At 34.9% G+C, this 20,380-nt stretch overlaps 1 protein-coding gene across 1 annotated transcript in view; it reads right to left on the bottom strand.

Moving 5' to 3' along the window:
• Window positions 1–687: 687 nt before the first annotated feature.
• The window catches only part of DNAJC15 (DnaJ heat shock protein family (Hsp40) member C15), a 66,188-nt gene continuing 46,495 nt past the window's right edge, over window positions 688–20,380 (bottom strand). Inside the window, exon 6 of the mRNA XM_069467217.1 lies at window positions 688–2,385. Coding sequence (XP_069323318.1) covers window positions 2,315–2,385 — 71 coding nt within the window. The 3' untranslated portion in view covers window positions 688–2,314. The remainder of the gene's footprint in view (window positions 2,386–20,380) is intronic.

Genomic DNA, 20,380 nt, shown 5'->3' with positions numbered 1-20,380 from the left:
CTGACTCCGAGGCACACGGAAAGAAAATGGGAATGAAGGAGATTCCAAGCTAATGCTGGAGTGACTCGAATTCTCACAAACGCAGTATGGATTAGGAAAATGTGACATCAGTTAAAAGATGTGTTCTGAAGATTTCCCGACACCGCTTAGCATAACTTTCCAAATGCATGGTAACCTTTCTGATGCATAGTATTCATAAAATGGCAACTGTTTCTTAGCACTTAAAACTTATGATGCCTACTAAGTACAAGTGCTCCTTTACAAAGATTCTTGCTTTAAAGGTTCTTGTACTTTAGTAGCAGAAATAAGGTATGTTATACAGAGTTGTTTCACAAGGTACCAAACTACTGGTACCATCACTGAGGAATAAAGTACTATGGCAATTAATTCATTCAACAAATATCTACGGGGTGCCAATGTAGCGGTGAACAAGACAGTTATGGTCCCAGTCACAGCTGAAAATTCATATTACTTTTACTAAGAAGCATCAGAAAAAGAGAGATACATTTTAGCTTGGCCTTCAACTATGCCTAGAGTTTGGGCACGTGGAGATCTAGGGATTAGGGCAGCATTCTATGTACAAAATGACAGTGAGCAGAAAAATGAGAAACACTAAAGCAGCACAAAATTAAGACATGCATGGAGACTTTAAAGCAAGAACCATATTTTATTGTCTCTAATCTTCGATCAATTTAAAGTCACACCATTATTTTATGTACCAAAAGAAAAAAATATTAATTAAACATCTATAGCACGGGCTCTCAACTGTGGACAGTTCTGTCCTCAAAGAACATTTGGCAATGTCTGGAAACATTTTTGGTCATCACAACTAAGGAGGAGCTACTGGTCTTTAGCAGGAAACAAACAGCCTGGGCTGTTGCTAATCATCTACAATGCACAGGAGAGCTCCCCATAAAAAAGAATTATTTGGCCCAATATGTCAATAGGGCTAACGTCGAAAACTCCTAAACTACAGAATGTCAGAACTCGAAAGATGCGTCTAGGATATTTAAAAAGTATTTTAAGGTAGATGAAATACAGTAGTTCAGTTTGCCTAGAATGAACCCAGGATTTGTAAAGGAGTATTGGGAAATAATGCTGGTACTCTGTATCTGAATCCGTTTCCTCACCTTTGGAATAATAAAGTGTTGCTTGGGGACTGTGACTTGAGAAATTAATTTAATGCAGTGTAAGTCACAGGGCTGGCCTTTCATGACCACTCTGTCCAACCCTTGCTTTTGAGAAACCCTGCACTCCAATCACACTAATTAATATGTCTATTTCTGCTAATTCTGATCTCAGGGGAAACACTGCCCAATCATATAGCATCTCTGTTTAATTTTGTAAAGCCTAGCTCTATGCCACTTATTCCACTCAGCACCCCCTCACAAGCATTCAGTTTAAAATATTCTTTTCTTCTTCTTAACTTCTTTAACATATCATTTGAACTTCTCTAACAGTATTCATTATTTATGTGATTTATCCTTCCTCTAAATGTAAGTTCCTCTGGGTGAGGATCCATGACTGGTTCCTACTTGTTACTCTCAGGGGACCCCACTACAGTGCCTTACACATCATAGGTGGTCAATAAATATTTGTAGAATGAAGAACTGAATAAATACTATAATTAAATATAAACTCCTCAGATTTCTCCCAGCTCTTTTCAGCCTTTCCTCATAGGGCTCATTTTGTAAATCTCTCATCATTTTAGTAGCTCTCTAAGTTCTCATGCTTCAGCTATAGGATCTTAGAGAGAGTAGAGTTCTTTAGCAAGGCCTAACCACTACTTTACAAAACATCATTTAGTAAACTCCATTACATTTCAGATCATTTTCCCAGGAAGTGGCAGCCAGTGTTTGGTCTCAAAATATTTAAAGCACTTATATAGGCAGAGTCCCAAATTCCTCTAAGGAAACAAGGGACAACAAGGGTACAAATATAAGCAGTAAGAAAATTTCCACTCATTGCTCATGAATTCCAATCACATTCCTGACAGTAATACTTTTTGCACGCTTGTGTGTTGTGGGAGGTATTTAGGACTAACTTAACAAAAATCTTAAAAAGTATGACTATCACAGAGAAAAAAAAAGAAGAAAAACATCACTTACAGAATTTTAAGGGGTTCTTTTAAAAGCGTACAGAAACCAAGACTATTACTCTTTTATTGTTACATAGCTTAATGGTGGAAGATGATTGTGGTCAATATATGTATGAAAATTAAGAAGGCTGTGTTTTAGATTAATTTGTGGGACTGTTTTGTTTTTTTTTAAAGTCCCCCTCCCTTTTTGCATTCAGTGTGGTCCTTGAGCATCAATCAATGTTTGGTGGTTGCTTCTAGCAAGTCTTTTGCTTCATTTATTTTAGTTGCTAAGTAAGGAGATCCACCTGAGAGGACAAACAAAAATAAATGGATTAAAACACACTCATCATTGCCATATTTTAAAGTCCCCAATATAGAAAAACATTCAATTATAATTCTCTGATATTTTCCCACACATTCATCCTCTGGTAAATTATCTTATAAGCTGACTAGAAATCAAAACAGCATAAATTAAACTTGTTTAGTGAAGTACTACATATATCCAACAATAAAAATAATCTCTGAGAAAAATAACCAAAGAAAGTTATGATCAGGAATAATCTGAACAATATTTAAACACATGACCATTCAAACATTTGACCAGAGAATTTTCTGAAATTAAGTGAATGGTTATGTAAACAACATAACAGTCTTTCCCCATGACTTTTTTAAAAAGAAGACTATTCATCTGTGAGGAAGGATATCTTCCTGATAGAGGTAAATCAATCCAAGGGGTCTTTTAAAGTGTTATTAAGTTGTCAACAGAAAGAGGCCAGAACTCTGTAAAATAATTTAAAGAGGTTTACTCTGAGCCAAGTTTGAGGACTGTGGCCCTAAGCCATGTCCAAGAGGCCCTGAGCAAGTAGACTCACTGTGTTTGGGTTACAGTTTGGTTTTATACATTTCAGGGAGACATAAATTACATGTAAAGTTGTAAATCAATGAATGGAAGCTGTACATTGGTTTGGCCCAACAAGGTGGGACACCTCAAGGGGAGGAGGGTTATAGATGGGTTTAAGACTCTTCGATTTGTAATTGGTTAAAGAAATGAAGCTTTGTCTAAAGGCTTGGAATGTTTTAAGATAAGGAAGTCTGTTAATCAGAGACAAGCCACCAAGCAAGAGCCATATACCCAGACTCAAGTGATTGGTTATGTAAATCAAGGACCTGCAGGTGTGGTTTAAGCTTTGTCTTGCTTAGTCTCAGGCCTGTTAATGAGTTACAAAGGGTATCTCCAAGAAGGGAGGGGGGCATGATGAGGCATGTCTGATCTCCCTTCTCATGGCCAGCAACTCAGTTTTAGGGTATCCCCTTGGCCAAGAGGGGGGTCCATTCAGTCAGCTATGGGAGGAGCTTAAAATTTTATTTTAGCTCACAAAGTCTTACGATTTCACAAAAATAAAATGCATGTTAAAAAAGGCAACTATGTACTCACATGCCAAACATCATATTTACTAATACAGATGAATGAACTAATACTAATAAATGAGTGATAATAAAAATAATGTTAAAGAAAATTCTCCCTGTTCTCTGAAATGATCCTATTAGAATATTTCCAGAGTGCAGTTGTGGATGCACAGTACCCTAAAATAAAATTAAGTCAGTTCTTTTTTAGAGTTCTTTGCAATGAATTCTTTCTAATGCAAACAGCAAGAGGAAACTGAAGTGAATTTCAAATGCAGAATCATTATAAATCACAAACAGAGCCTGACATACAAAAATACTACCCCCAAACTGTCACATTAAAGCTATTTAAACATCACACACTTTCTAACTTCTAGTCCTGAATATTGTCATTGCTTAACACTCGGGCTAACAATCATATTAACAGTTCACCAGTCTCTTTGTGTTTGTTTTTATTTTGTACTCTCCCCTTACGTGCAAACCATCTATAGCTGTTGAAAACATCATAAGGCCTCAGTAGCTTACAATAAACCAAAAAGCATCTAGCTAGTATTGATATAAACTGTCCTGACTCTATTCAGGCCTTTTATTGATATCATACCACCCATCTTATGAAGCGAGAAGAAAGCAGGGAAAATAGATCAACAAACATGGTGCTGTAGTAGAAAGGGAGGAAGTAGCTGGAGGAAGCTACATTTATTTAGCTTTTTGCCCTTGAGGATACTACTGACATTTTCTTGTCAAGATCTGAATTTCTATAAACACTTATGGAATATTTCACCATAGAGTGTCCTTGCATATACAATAAGAGGTACAAAGAAAGTTGATGAAAGTTTTACACAGTTATGAAATAAGTTAGATTTCTTGATTATCTCTGAAAATGATCTAATAAGAACCAGGAATTAGGTAACGTCAGTCTTCATAAGCTGTTTAAATTTTTAGAGTTATCAAATGATGTCAGGCAACTTCTACACCTTCAACAAATATTAATTGAACTTAAATATAACATTTAATTGATTGATATGCATAGGCCATAATACGCTCATTTAGCGGTTGGAAAAAATCAAAAGCACAGATGACTGAAAATCTTCTTAAACATTATATTTGTTGATGGCAATGTCAGAGGAAAAAAATGAGTTTATTGTTTATTCATAACATTGAATTCTCTACCACTCACTGTCTTTAAGATAGGGGGACACTGAGCTTTTAATTTACATACATGGTAGAAACTTTGGATTGGTTCTTGTGGCCCCCGTTCTATCTCCTAATACTTGGAAAAGTTCCTCAGTCAAAAAACTACAATTCCTAAATGCCTTTCAAGTAGTGTTTGACTCAAACTAGGTTCCATCAATTAGAGGCATTCTTGTGAGACTTGGGAGGCTGAAGTGAGGGCAGGGCTTTCTTGCTGGGCCTCTTCAGCATTGCTGTTAGCAAGCAAAAGCGTAGCGTAGTGGTGGCAGCAACTATGTTCCTCGCCCCATTCCAGTGGCAGCCTGTGAGGCAGTAGCTTCCCTGAAAGGGCAGCTCTATAATTGCTTAGGGAGTCATTTATAAGCCAAGTGTAGAACTTGCTCCTTCAGACCTTCCAACAATTTGTAAGCTGTACTAACTGCTCTCTTGCTCAAAATATGTACTTTCTGACACTGAATCCTGACTGATAATACAATATAGAATACCTATCCTAGATTTAATGGAAATAACATGCTCTTGAATTTTTCAATCCTTCTCAGTTTTCGAGAGGGAATTCCCTGGATTCCATTTAATGAGAACACTCACCATCACCCTTGATATCTCTGTACCTTTGTACTTCCACTAAATATTGCTGGAGCTCTTCTGCTTCTGGCTATTATAAACTATCATATTTAAGCCTAGTCTTCCCACTGACACCCAACTGGAAGAGCTGAATAAAATATAAACACATCAGTATAAAAGCACCGGAGGGCTGCCAAGCCAGGCAGGTCTCCAAGGCCAAGATCCTGGAGATAAGGGAAATGCATTGTCATAATAAGCCCAACATTCCACACTACTTTTTCCCTTCAAAGAAGCCAAAACCAAAATTGTATACACTATAAAATTCCACTTATATGAAACTCTAGAAAATACATATCTAATCTACATAGGCAGAAAGAAGAACCGAGGAATCTTTGGAGCTGGTGGAAATGGTCAGTATCTTGATTTCGTTAGTGGTTACAGGCATGTATGCATTTGCCAGAACTCATCAAACTGTGCATTTAAATGGATTCATTTTATTCTATGTATATTATATCTCAATATAGTTGATTAATAAAAAAACAGCAAGTTTTTACATGCTGGCTATAACAGGTTCTTTTTAAAGAACAGAAAAAGATATATACTAACAAAAATAAAGCTGGCATTGGTATACTAATTATCAGGTGAAATACACTTTAAGGCAAAATACAAAAATAGAGATAAAGTGGGAGATTTCGTAGTGTTACAAGGGTCAGTCTACAAGCAACACAAAGCAATTGTAAACTTGAAGATACCTCTCTCAGTAATCCATAAAACAAGCAGACAGAGAAAGAACATTAAAAAGTCAAACAACATGATGAACAAACTTGATTGAACTGACATGCATACAACACTCCACCCTACCAGTACAGATTATATCTTCTTTTAAACTGCACATGTAACATTTACTGAAATTCATCACATGCTAAGCTATAAAGCAAATCTCAACAAATTTCAAAGATTAAAATCACAATGAACAGTACCACTTGAGTCTGTTCAATGGACTAATGTTGGTTTACAACAGTAAATACTGGTTTACTGTTATAACAATCAGGTAGGTTTAGAAACTAAGAATAAGTATTTAGGCCCAGTGCAGTGGCTCATACCTGTAATCCGAGCACTCTGAGAGGCTGAGGTGGGAGCGGGAGGTGGGAGGGAGAATGCTCTGGATACCAGGAGTTTGAGTTCAGCCTGAGCAAGAGTGAGACCGTGTCTCTACAAAAAATAGAAAAATTAGCTGGGTGTGGTGATGTGCACCTGTAGTCCCAGCTACTCAGGAGGCTGACCTAGGAGGGTCACTTAAGCCCAGGAGTTTGAGGTTGCACTGAGCTATGATGAAGCCATGGCACTCTAGCCTGGTGACAGAGCTAGACTCTATCTCAAAGGAAAGAAAAAAAAAAAAAAAAGAATAAGTGTTTAGAAAATAATATAGCTGTTTGATATAATAGTATATATTCCTGTAGAATCTAATAAATTGGGGCTTAGATATTACATATATTCTTTTATTTCAATTTTCTAGTAATTTCATTTTTATTGTATTTTACAAAAGCTGCCAGTCCACCAGAGATTGAGGGGGACAAACAAGTCCTCCATCACAGAGAGTTTGAGTGGTGATACAGAGTACTGACATAGAGTATGTTAACTGACCATGGTAGAATTAAGCTAGGAATCAATAACAAACTCATCTAGGAGATCCCAATGTTTGAAAATCAATCAATATACTTCTAAACAACTCACGCATCAAGGAAGATATCACAATAAAAATTAGCCATCAAGAAAGAGAATCAACAAAGTGAAAGGTCAGTTCTCTAAAAAAAAAACTAATTAACTGCATGGCAAAGCATTTAAAAATTTAAATGAAAGATAAATTCTAGGAAAAACACAACCTATCAAAATTGATAGAAGAAAAAATAGAAAATCAATTTTAAAAGACTTTAAGATTTGAAAAGAATATCTATTTGAGAAGCTGAATCTGTAGTTAAAAACTTTTCCACAGGCTGGTCTGAAGGTAGTAAGTTATCTCACTTGATTGTTCGCAGTCAGTTACAGACTGAACTTCTTCTACTACTTTCTCCCCTTCTACTACTATACTTGACTAGCTCAAAAACAAAAACAAAAACAAAAAACAAATCTTCCCACAAATAAAAATCTCGGCCAGGATTTTATTGGTGAATTTCCCCCCACTGCCCCCTCAAAAAAATAGAAGAAAAAGAAAACAGAGTCCAACTCTTTTTATAAGGCTAACAAACCCTGATAAAGATGTCACAAGAAAGGCAACCACAGACTTCTATCTCTCATAAGCACAAAAGCAAAAACAAACAAAATATTCACTTACCAAATCAGACTAATATCATGACAAAGTTAGTCTTATGTCAGAAATACAAGACTGGTTTAAACATTCAAAAATTAATCAATGCTATTCACCACATTAACAGAATAAAGAATATTGTATAATCATGCCAATAGATACAGAAAATTCAATATACATTCATATTAAAAACTTTCAGTAAACTAAGAATAGAAGGAAAGTTCTTTGATGTGACAGAAATCATCAAAAAATACAGCAAACATCATACTTAGTAGTAAAATGTCGAAAACTTTGGCTCTGAGATCAACAGCAAGAAAAAGATATCTACCGACATTGCTTCTATTTAACACTATATTGGGCTGGGTGCGGTGGCTATGCCTGTAATCCTAACCACTCTGGGAGACCAGCCTGAGCAAGACTGAAACCCTGTCTCTACAAAAAATAGAAAGACACTTGCGCTGGAATATTTACTGCAGCACAATTCACAATCGCAAAGATGTGGAATCAACCCAAGTGCCCATCAATTCGTGAGTGGATTAACAAAATTTGATATATGTATACCATAGAGTATTACTCAGCCATTAAAAAAATGAATTAATACCTTGTAACAATCTAGATGGAACTGGAGACCATTCTCCTAAGTGACTATCATAAGAACGGAAAAATAAACCACATGTACTCACTATTAAATTGGAACTAACCGAACAGCACTCATGTACACAACAGTAAGTAAAATTCAACAGGAATCAAATGGGGGGGGAGGGAGAAGGGCGATGGGTGAAATCATTACCCAACGTGTACAGTGTACACTATTTGGAATATGGGCACACTTATAATTTTGCCTCAAGCAATACAAAAGCAATCCATGTAACCCAAACAGTTGTACCCCCCGAATGTTCTGAAATAAAATAAAAAAAAACACCTTTCCCATATTAATAAAATAAATTTATTTAAAGAAAAATTAGCCAGGCATAGTGGCATGTGCCTGTAGTCCTAGCTACTCAGAAGGCTGAGGCAGAAACGTCGCTTGAGCCCAGGAGTTTGAAGCTGCAGGGAACTATGATGATGCCACTGCACTCTAGCCCAGGTGACACAGTGAGACCCTGTCTCAAAAACAAAAAACAAAAAATCCACTATATCAGAGATTCTAGCCATTGTGATAAGTGTTCCCTTCCTCTTTCTACAAAAGAAATAAAGACTGGAAAAAACTGTTATTCATCATAAAAGACATGACTATGCAGAAAATCCAAATGAAACTAAAGACAAAAATTATAGAATTAATAAATAAATTTACCAATGTGCTAGATATAATATAAATATATTAAAAATATTTTATATTGTAGCAATAGCTATACAATAACAACTTTAAAAACAAGAAAATTTATAACATTTAAAAAATCAATATCTAGGAATCAATTTAACAAATTATGTATATGACTACAACCCAGAAAACTTCAAAAGCTTACTGAAATAAATTTAAATTGCATATATAAATGGAAGAGTATATCTTGTTTATGGATTGGAAAATTCAATATTATAAATACGTCAATTCTTGCCAAATAGATCTAAAAATTCACAGCAATTCTAATTATAACCCCAAGATATTTGTGTATGAATGTACACATTGTGTGCATGTGTATTTGCACATGCTAAGTGACAAGATTAAAATGTAAACGGCCAAACACAGCCAACAAAATCTTAAATAACAAAAAATTTAAAGGATTTAAACTATCAGAAATAAAAGACTTTCTATGAAGCTACACAAATTAATACAATGTGGTACTGGCACAAGCATAAGGCAATTAACCAATGGAAGAAGAGAAAATATAGAAACATTCCTATAAATATCTGTTTATTTGATTTATAACAATGAAGATTGTTGAGGAAAGAATGTCCTTTTCAATAAATAGCACTGGACTATTTGGATATCTATATAAAAATAATTGAAACTTTATCCCTATCTGATACCACATATAAAAGTCAGTTCCAGGTTATTACAGATATAATCATATAAGACATAAGATTCCAGAAATTATCTTCATGACCTTGAGATTTTCATATATCTAAAGATACAAGGGTCTTGGGTCTTTCTGATACTGCTTGACAGATGTTATCACAGATTTTTCTATGATCTGCCTTGAAATAGGCAAAAATTTCTTTAGCAAAACAACAAAAAAAGCATTTACTATAAAGGAAAATTTTGATGAACTGGACTATGTTAAAATTAAGAATTTCTGTTTCTGTTCATGACTGGACACCATTAAAAGTATGGAAAAGCAAGCCAAAAAGAGAAGATATTTGCAATAAAAAGCATTCATATCTAGAATACCAGAATATATTGTATTTCCAGGTCCTTTTCCTTACTGAGAAGATTGAAATCAATCCCCTATGATTTATCTTTTAATGTATATGTCCATCTATCACGAGATAATAATTCCTTGAGGAGTGACAATGACTTAGATCTCTGTGTTATTAACATAGCTCCAAGTTCACAGATGGGACTCAAGACATGTCTTTGATGAGGAGGAAGAAAGTGATGAGTCACTGTTCCATTATTTCCTTGCATCAAGTAAAACCTCTTCTCGAGAGATATGAAAAACAGGTTAACAAGTGTGTTATGAGTGGCTGCTTTAAAAACAAATGTCTGGGTAAAAAATCCTAACAAGCATAAGGGAAACTAAGCTAATATTCTGTAATTAACAATTGTTTCAAAGTTAACTATAATTTATTAATGTGAGTTTAATAATTAGCATACCAATCCGAGGAATAAGAAGATACAAGTTCCTTCTTATCCTTGGGTCTTTCTGATAACACTGTTTGACAGATCTTATCACAGATTTTTTTATATTCCTTAGCTCTCATTATAATTTATGAATGACTACATCCCAAATGTATAAGAAGTATTGCCATCTACTGATTTGAAAGGTTCTTAAAGGCCTCCACCTTTCTTAAAAGAAAGAAAGATGTTAAAATCATGTGGCGGCAGATAGAGACAATCAACTTCTGGCATGAGGAGCTCCACTAACCTACTCCCCAGTGAAACTGTCCAAACTGCTCCTTACCCCTGCACCGCCCCCTACCCCAGCTCAGCCAGGCAGATTCCACTCCATATTGCGGCAGCCAGTAACACAGGGCTTCCTCTCCCCCGCAGCTCCTAGCCAGAGACAGGACTTCAGCATTTCTCATCCTGCCCCAGCTACCTGATGCTGAGGCTAAGTGTAGTCGAGAGGTCGGGGCTCCTTTCTTCCCCCTGAGAATGGGAGGGAGAAGGACAATAGCCCTTTATCTAGTCATTCCTCAGGCTACTGTTCCCCTCTACTGAACAGTCAACCCCTAGAGTGGGGCTTTACTCAGAGACAAACTTGCTATAGTTCATTCTTCCCCCAGCTCGAGAGCCCTTGCACAAAGATTTAGCCTATGGGATGAGCAGGCCATAAAAATGCTCCCAATCTCTTCCCAAAGGAACTGACTTAATTTGAAATAGAGCTGAGAGAAGTTTAAAACTTGAGGGCTCTCTCAAGGGCAGTAGAGGTTGTGGAGAAAGGCAATTGATTGATTGGGAAGAGATTCATGGATCTAATGAAGATACAGTCTACATGTAGGCCAGCTCACAGGAGAGAACCAGGGAGTAAGACAGCAGGGAGGAGCCCTCCTGGGGTCAGGACAAATACCAAACACTGACCTAAGAAACCAATGCATCAAAGGAGCTACAATTTGATTGCATTCATTTGTAGAGGAATATATGTCCCAGGGCATTGATGAAGACAAATCAACAATTAGGCAGCAACTAATGGAGTTTAACAGCTGAGTGTGAGTAAGAGAAGGAGAAAGAAAGTCCTATCAGCACCCCTGTCAACCCAGGGTGACTGAGGACATAACCAAAACTATGCCTCCTGAAGAGCAACATCAGAGCATCAGACGCTTAACAATGTGTGTGCGTGTGTGTGTGTGTGTGTGTGAGTGTGTGTTAGATTTCAATAAAATAATTCAACCAGTTACTAAACAAATGAACAAGCAAATAACAATAGTAAGACCCACTGGGGAGGGAAACAGTACCCAGAGTTGCTACAATATATAACCTAAAATTTCCAGTTTCCAACAAAATATTATAAGGCATGCAAAGGAAAAAGAAAGTATGTCCATAAGAAAAAGCAGCAACAGATAACTACCCATATGAGTGACCAGATGTTAGATTTATAGAAAAAAATTTCAAAGTAGCCATTATAAATATGTTAAAAATCACTAGAAGGGCTCAAGAATAGATTTGAACTGGCACAAGAAAGAATTAGTGAACTTGGAAATAGAGCAATTGCGATTGCGCAAGCCAAAGAACAGACAGAAAAAAGACTGAAGAAAGAACAGCACCTCAGAGATATATGGGATATCACTAAACACACTAGTATATGTATAATGGTAGTACCAGAGGAGAGAGGAAGAAAAAATATTTAAAGACATAATGGCTGAAAACTTCTCCAAGTTTATTTAAAAACAATAACCTACACATCTAAGAGGCAAAACAAACTCCAAGGAGGATAAATACTAACAGATCTAAAAATAGACATATCATAGTAAAAATGCTGAATATCAAAGACAAGGAAGCAGCAAGAAAAAGCAGCAAGAAAAACACCAACGTATCACTTACAAAGGAACCCTCCATAAGATAACATCTGACTTAGCAGAAACAATTGTGGCCAGAAGGCAGTGGAATAACATATTCAAAGTCCTCGCAGGAAACAAACAAACAACAACAAAATAAAAACCTGTCAACCAAGAATCCCATATTCAGCAAAGCTGTCATTCAGAAATGCAGGTAAAATAAAAAACTCTCCCAGATAAACAAACAAAAAAGAATTTGTTGCTAGCAGACTCACTTTAGCAAGTGATCTCAGACAGTAATTCAAATCCACACACACAAAAGCACTGCTAAAGGTAATTATAAAAGGCACTATAAATGCACGTTTTTCTCATTTATTCTCTTAACTGAAAAGGCAATTGCATAAAATAACATGTATAGGTATATACCCAAAGGAAATGAAATCACTACCTTGTAAAGATATCTGCATTCTCATATTCATTGCAGCATTATTCACAACAGTTAAGAAATGGAAACAACTGGGATGGGCACGGTGGCTCATGTGTGTAATCCCAGTACTTTGGGGTAACAGAGAGAGAGAGAGAGAGAGATCCTGTCTTAAAATAATAATAATGACAAAAAAAAGCAAAGGAAACAACTGAAGTATTTGACAAAGGGTGAATGCGTAAGAAATTGTGGTGGATATATATACACAATGAAATGTTATTCAGTTTTAAAAAATGGAAATCCTGCCTTTTGCAACAACATGGATGGACCTAGAGGACATTATACTCAGTGAAACAGGTGAGAAAGAAGCACAAATTAAACCTAAAGCAAGCAGAAGAAAGGAAATAATGAAGATTAGAACAGAAATTAGTGATACAGAGAACAAAAAAGCAATAGAGAAAAATCGATGAACACAAAAGCTGGTTCTTTCATAAGACTGGCAAAGTCAACAAACCTTTAAGCTCAAGTGATCAAGAAAAAAGAGAACAGACTCAAATTACTAGAATTGGAAATAAAAGAGGGGGCATTACCATCAACCTTAGAGAAATAAAAAGATTATAAAAGAACACTATGAATACCTTTATGTCAAAAAATTAGATAACTTAGATAAAATGCACAAATTCTAAGAAAAATAGAAACTACTGATGACTCAAGAAGAAAGAGACAACTTGAACAGACCTATAACAAGTGAAAAGACTGAATCAGTAATCAAAAAACTACCCACAAAAAAAACGCCAGGCACTCAGTTTATAGAGAAGAAAGGAACATTTCCTAACTCATTCTATGAGGCCTATATTATCTTCATACCAAAACCAGACAAAAATATCACAAGAAGACTACTGATCAATATCGCTTATGAATATGGATGCAGAAATACGCAACAAAATACTAGCAAACTAAGTCCAGAAACATAAAAAAAATTATACACCATGGCTAAGTGGGATACATCACAGGGATGCAAGATTGGTTTAATGGCCAAAACTAATTAACATAATAGATTATATCAAAAGAAAAACAAAGCTCACATGATGGTCTGAACAGATGCAGAAAAAGCATTTAATAAAATCCAATACCCTTTTGTGGAAAAAAAAGCACTCAACGAACCAGGAATAGGAGGAAGTTCTCTAAGTTTTTATATGTTGTATCCCAACCTGATAAAGGGCAACTACAAATAACCCATAACTAACATCACACTGAATGGGGAAAGATACGATCCTTTTTCTTAAGATCAGACATAAGACAAGGATGTCTGTTTTTACCACTTTTATTCAACAATATACTGGAGGTTGAAGCCAGGGCATTTATGTTAAAAAAAAAAATCATCCGATTAGAAAGCAAGAAGTAAAACTATCTCTATTCATAGGTGAAATGACCTTGTATATAAGGAAATCCTAAGGAATCCACTAAAAACTGTTAGAACTAATAAATGAGTTCAGGGAAGTTTCAGGATACAAGATCAATACACAAAAATTAATTGTCTTCCTATACATTTGTAATGAACAACCTGACAATAAAATTATAAAAATAATTCTATTCATAATAGCATTAAAAAGAATAAAATAGGAATAAATTTAATAAAAGAGATGTAAAACTTATACCTGTAAACTATAAAACATTGTTGAAAGAAATGAAGGAAGATCTAAATAAATGGGAAAACATCCCATTCCCATGAATGCAAAGACTTAACATTGTTAAAATGGCAACACTCCCCAAACAGATTTGCAGATTCAATGCAATCCATAGCAAAAATCCCAGCTGACTTCTTTGTATTTCAATAAAGCTGAAGCTGCAATGTTTCTAGAGCAAATTTGGTCAAAGCAAATTACAAGGCCAATATAAATATAAAGGGTGAGAAAAAAGACGTCACTTCTGGATGAGAGGAGCTATGAAGAATTTATCGCCATTTTTAACCTACCAAATTACCTACCTACTACTATTGTCTCTCCCAGTGGACTACAAGATCCATGAAGGCAAGGTCTTTTGGTTTTAATGTTCAGTGACTGGTATATTATGTAGTTTACATTAAGTACTCAATAAATATTTGTTGAATGAATGAATGATTGCTCATATGACATCGTTTCTAGAGTCTTCGTGATCCTGTTTGGTTTCCTCCGAATACTACTTCAGTTTGTCAGTGTCCTTCAGCATTTGGCATCCAGAAATAGACATAAAATTTTAGATAAGATCTAACTGCCTAGCTCAATACAGTTGGGTAAATAAATTGTTAATTGAATGAATGAATGACAAGTACAGAAGATTGTAATAATATTTGGTTTTTTAATAAAGATGCTATGTGTCCTTTAATGCAGCTTAAGACTGCATAAATCTCTTTTTAGCAGCTTTTACACTGTTGAATCTTATAGGCTTTGAGATCAAATAAACCCCCATTGCTCTTTTTCATGTGAAACACTGCCAAATCTCTATCCTATATTTATACCATTTATTTTTGAGATCTAAAAGAACATTTATCCCTGCTGAATTTAAATTTAAATTTAATTTCCTCTAAATCATCAATTTCTCTAGTTGGTCATTTCCATCGACACACAAACCTGCTAAGAATTACTCAACAAGTTTCTATATTAAAAAAAGTAAAAGGCAGGCCAGGTGCAGTGGCTCACGCCCATAATTCCAGCACTTTGGGAGGTCAAGGTGGGAGGATTGCTTGAGGCCAGGAGTCCAAGACTCTACAAAAAATTTAAAAATCAGCCAGGCATGGTGGCTCATGCCTGTAGTCCCAGTTACTAGAGAGGCTGAATCAGGAGCATTGCTGGAGCGCAGGAATTCAAGGTTATACTAAGTAGTAAGCTAGGATCGGGCCACTGAACTCTAGCCTGGATGACAGAACAAGACCCTGTCTCTTAAAGAAAATTCTATACTCATTTATTCAGTTCCTCCTCTGCATTTCCACTAGAATTTTCTACTGAGTATTTCATTTAATGTCAAAGCAGTATTCTTTTTTTCCCAAACCTGTTTACAATCCACCTATCCCTTCTAAATCATCCCTGTTTCAGTAAATTGCTCTACTATCTACCTAATTCTTTGACTCAGAAATCAAGGAAAAATATTTAATTTCCTAAATCAAATCAGTCAGCAATAATTGTTGGTTCTATTTCCAAAATACATTTCAAACTCACTTTCTTGTCTCCATTCTGAGCTAGGCCACCATTATTTTTCACTGCAATTACCGCACCAGCCTCCTAAATGATCTACTAGCCAATTCATTTGTCATATTGCCTCGAAAGTAACTTCTTTACTTCTGTTTTTGTTTATGATGGAGTAGCTTGTTAGAGACCAATGCTCATGTTGAAAACAACTAAAAAAGCCAGAAAACATTGAAAACAAAAATGAAACAATCACCAAAGCAACCTACCTGTTTATTAATGTTATAGAGAAACTGCTAAGGAACTAGAACTTGAGGGTCCAAAGATTCTGGAAGGAGAGGGAAGTAGATAGGTAAGATGACATTCTAAAATTGCTTTTTCCCTTAGAGTATTTGCTGATTTTTGTTGTGGAGCAGGAGGTTAAAAGTATGGCCAAAGGATTCAGGAATGCTGCTGCTAGTGGGGCAGGGCCTCTTGCATTCTCATGAGCTGGAACGACAGAAACTGTAGAGTCAAAGGCTTAGAATCCAGCTGAAAAAGGCAGGCTTGAAAAGGGAGCCTGACATATGGCAGGCTTTTCCCTCTAAATATGAATCATATTCTGAACTTGTACAAGGCAAAAGGCTAAGAAGCAAAGCAGAAAACTTCTGAAAAAAGCAGGAAGCTTCTAAAAATCAGAGTCAAGTTTTTGGAAGTTTTGAAATGCTAAGGAGACAGTGATTAGAGATCATAACCTGCCAAGCACAGGTGTCTCAGTGAACACTCAGGGAACTCAGCTGGAACCCTTTGAGCAGTGGCTCTCAAACATTGGTGTACATTAGAGTCACCAGGAGGGCTTGGTAAAACACAAATTGCTGGGCCCCAACCACAGTTTCTCATTTGATAGGTCTAGAGTAGAACCCAAGAGTTTGCATTTCTAACAAGTTCCCAGGCAGTGCTGCTGCTAATCTGGGAACAACATCTTTACCAATACTGGTATAATGAAATGCATCAACATTTGGACAATCTATAACTCTCATTGAAGCAATATTTTCCAAATGACCAATGAATGATGTTATAAAATTGTGCAGAGGTAAAAAACGATTAATTAAAGGTATAAGATAGACCAATGGATTTTAATGACTCTGAAAGTTCATTTGTATGGTTTCAGATTCCACAAAGCAACTAATCTTTAAGAAACTACTACTTTTTGAGTTATGGTTTAGTAGCAATGAAGAATATCCACAACTGTCTGAAAAGACAAATAAAATGCTCTTTCCTTTCCCAACTACCCATTTGTGTAAAGTAGTATTTTCTTCAAATATTTAAACAAAACAACATATCACAAGAGAATGAATTCAGAAACTGATATGAGAATCAGGGTGTTTTCTATTAAGCCAGGCATTAGGGAGATGTGCAAAAATGTAAAACAATGTCACTATACTGACAAGTTTTTAAAAATTTGGTTGTGGAAAATATAAATTTTAATAAAATGTTACCTATATTAACATATAACAAATTTAATATTTTAAAATGAATTAGATAAATATCTTAAAAACTTCTCAGTTTTAATTTCTATTATTGTAAATGTTGATAGAATGCACATAACAAAGTCTTTTTGGGTCTGAGACTAAAAAGTTTGGTAACTGTTGCTTTCATACAAAATGAATAACATTAAAAAAATTACTTTGCCTACCAAAGTAAAGCCTGAAGATCAAAATACAATAGAAACAGAGGAGAGCTAGATATCAGAAGTATCAGACAAGGGATTTGAAATAACTATGAATAATATATTTAAGAAAACAGAGAAACAATGAGAAATATGCATAAAATTTTGAAGAACTTCACAGAGAATTGGATTCCATTAAAAAGAATCAACTAGAAATTTTAGAAATGAAATTAAGAACTTAATAGGTTTAAGAGCAGATTAGACAGTATACAAGGACAATGAACTAGAAAAAATTACTCAAAAATATCTACACAAAAAAGGATAGAAATATATACAAGAGCATAAAAGACATATGACATGCAGTGAAAAAAATGGGAGCTGAAAATACACGCTTCTGGAGTTTCAGGAGAGGAGAGTGGAAAAAAGATAGGAGGCAATATTTGAACAGATTACCAATAATGAAGTATAATCTTCTAAAACGGATGAAAGAGCCACATCATCCCATAGATTCAAGAAGCTCTACAAACCACAATCAAGATAAATGCAAAGAAAATGACACCAACTCACATCCAATAGAACTGCTGAAAATCAAAAGCAAAAGACACTCTCAAAAATGTTTTAAGGCCCCAGTATTACCAGAGGAGTAGCCAAAATGGTATTTTATTTCAAATTGTAATAACTCAAGGAAGTATGTTGTATTCTTTGAATGATCACTATATTTAACAATCAAGTTACTAAAGAAAAAAGTACAAAATTAAAAAAAGAATGAAGCAAACAAGTCAAGAAACAGAAAAAAGAACATAGGTGAGTTAAATACAAAACAAAAAGTAACATAATATAAAATATACTCAAATATCGGCAGCTACACTAAATGTAAAAGGACTGAATACTTGAAGTCTAAAATTGTCACTGAAAAAAAATCTGCACGTTGCTTATAAGAGACAAACTTCAATAATAAAGATAAATGCTGAAAGTAAAAAGATAGAAAAAAAATAAAACATGTAAACCACTAACCAAAAGAAACTAAAGCTATAAATAATTTTGGATAAAGCAGACTTTATGGCAAAAAGCATTACTACAGATTAAAAGGGATATTTCAAAACAAAGGAGAAATTCACATGGAAGATACAACAATCCTAAATCATTTGTCCCCAAAATCATCCCATTACCACAAGCAAAAATAAATGAATAAAAGACAAATCTAAACGAAGAAACAGACAAATTCACAATCACAGAAGGTTTTATACCTATCTTAACATATAAGAAATCAGTAAGGATATAGCATATCTGACCAATATAAACAACAAACTTTACTCACATATCTAGAACACTGTATCCAATAACTGCAGAATAAGTGATCGCAGTATTTACCAAAACTGACCATATGCTAGATCACTGAAATCAGAGTACATTCTCTTCCCAAATGGAATTAAGCTAGAAGTCAGTACTATAGAGATAACTACGAAATCCTCCATTGTTTGAAAATAAGGCAATACATGTCAAATAACACACAGGTCAAAGATAAAATCATAATGAAAATTATAGTATTTTGAACTGAATGATAGCTGAAGACAATGATCTAAATATTCGTATCAAAAAATTAGAAAAAGAACTGCAAATTAAACCCAAATATAGCAGAATAATTAATGATGCAAAAATTAATTTATAAATGGAAATTAATAAAGGATGATATAAATAAATTATCCATATTGAGAATGAAAAAGTATAATAGCAAAACACTGCAGCTACTACAAACATTAACAAAGTAATAGGAAGATATTATGAATAACTTTATAACAATAAATCTAAAATTTTAGGTGAAATGAACAAATTCCTATGAAAAAACTAACCAAAACTAAAATAAGAAGAAATAGAAAATCTGAAAGAGATATGTATCTTTTAAATAAATTAAGCCTGAAATTTTAAATCTTCCCACAAAGAAGTCTCTAAGCCCCGATGGCTTCATTTGTGAATTCTTACAAATATTTAAAAAAGAAACAAGACTTATCTTATACAAATGTTGACAAAATAAAGAGCACTGCCCAATTCCTTTTAGGAGGCCAGAGTAATCTTGATAGCAAAATTTATCAACCTTTCCAAAAAGCAAAATTACCAGTTAATTTTCCTCATAAATAGAAGCATTTTTTCCCCCTTTACATGGTAAGTACTTTTTATGTCCTCTATAGGAAACCTTTGCCTAGTCTATGCTTTTTATATAGAAGTTTTATTGTTTTATCTTTCACATTTAGGTTTGTTTAATTAAATAAGCAGGAGGCCATTAGCCCAGGGCTGTCTCCATACTGTGAGTTCCTACATAACAAATGCAACCTAACTTATAAGTATATAAACAAACTGAAACTCAACTTAGACATGTAACAAACAACCCAGCTTCAGCCAGTCACAGGCAGCCAACTCATCGCACCATGCCCAAATAAGGCAAATGCCTCATTATACCATGCCCTAATAAGGCAGATCCCTAGCTGTAGCTAATCAGATGATTTCCCTACTTTGCTTCTGTGTCCGGCCTGTAAAAACTCAAGGCTCACACTACTGGGCGGGGGTGCGGGGGGTGGGGGGGGGTGGGGGGGCGCTCTCTGAACCTCTTCTGGTTCTGAGTGCTGCCCGATTCATGAATCATTCTTTGCTCAAACATACTTTACTAAATTTAATTTATCTAAAGTTTTTTTTTAACAGGTTATAATCCATTAAGAATTAACTTTGTGTATGGTATGTGTGGGGGTCAAGATTAATTTTTCCCAAATGCACATATAGAAAGCTCAGTGCCACTGCCTTGATTCATGCTGAGACACCAGCAGTTCTACTCATCAATGTTTTTGCACAATCAGTACAAAGGTCAACACAGTGATAAAGAAAAATAGTTACCATTTGTGTACCTTTCTGCCTATATATTACACTTCAATACAAAAATACTTAAAAATAAAAAACTAGAGATTGAGTCTAAAAAATATGATTTCTTAAAATGTAAATAGAATTACACCACTCTACTGAT

The sequence above is a fragment of the Eulemur rufifrons genome, chromosome 4 (genome assembly GCF_041146395.1).
Source record: "Eulemur rufifrons isolate Redbay chromosome 4, OSU_ERuf_1, whole genome shotgun sequence".
In the NCBI taxonomy this organism is placed as follows: domain Eukaryota; kingdom Metazoa; phylum Chordata; class Mammalia; order Primates; family Lemuridae; genus Eulemur; species Eulemur rufifrons.
Note: the sequence above shows the minus strand (reverse complement) of the source record. Positions and strands in the feature narration are given on the sequence as shown.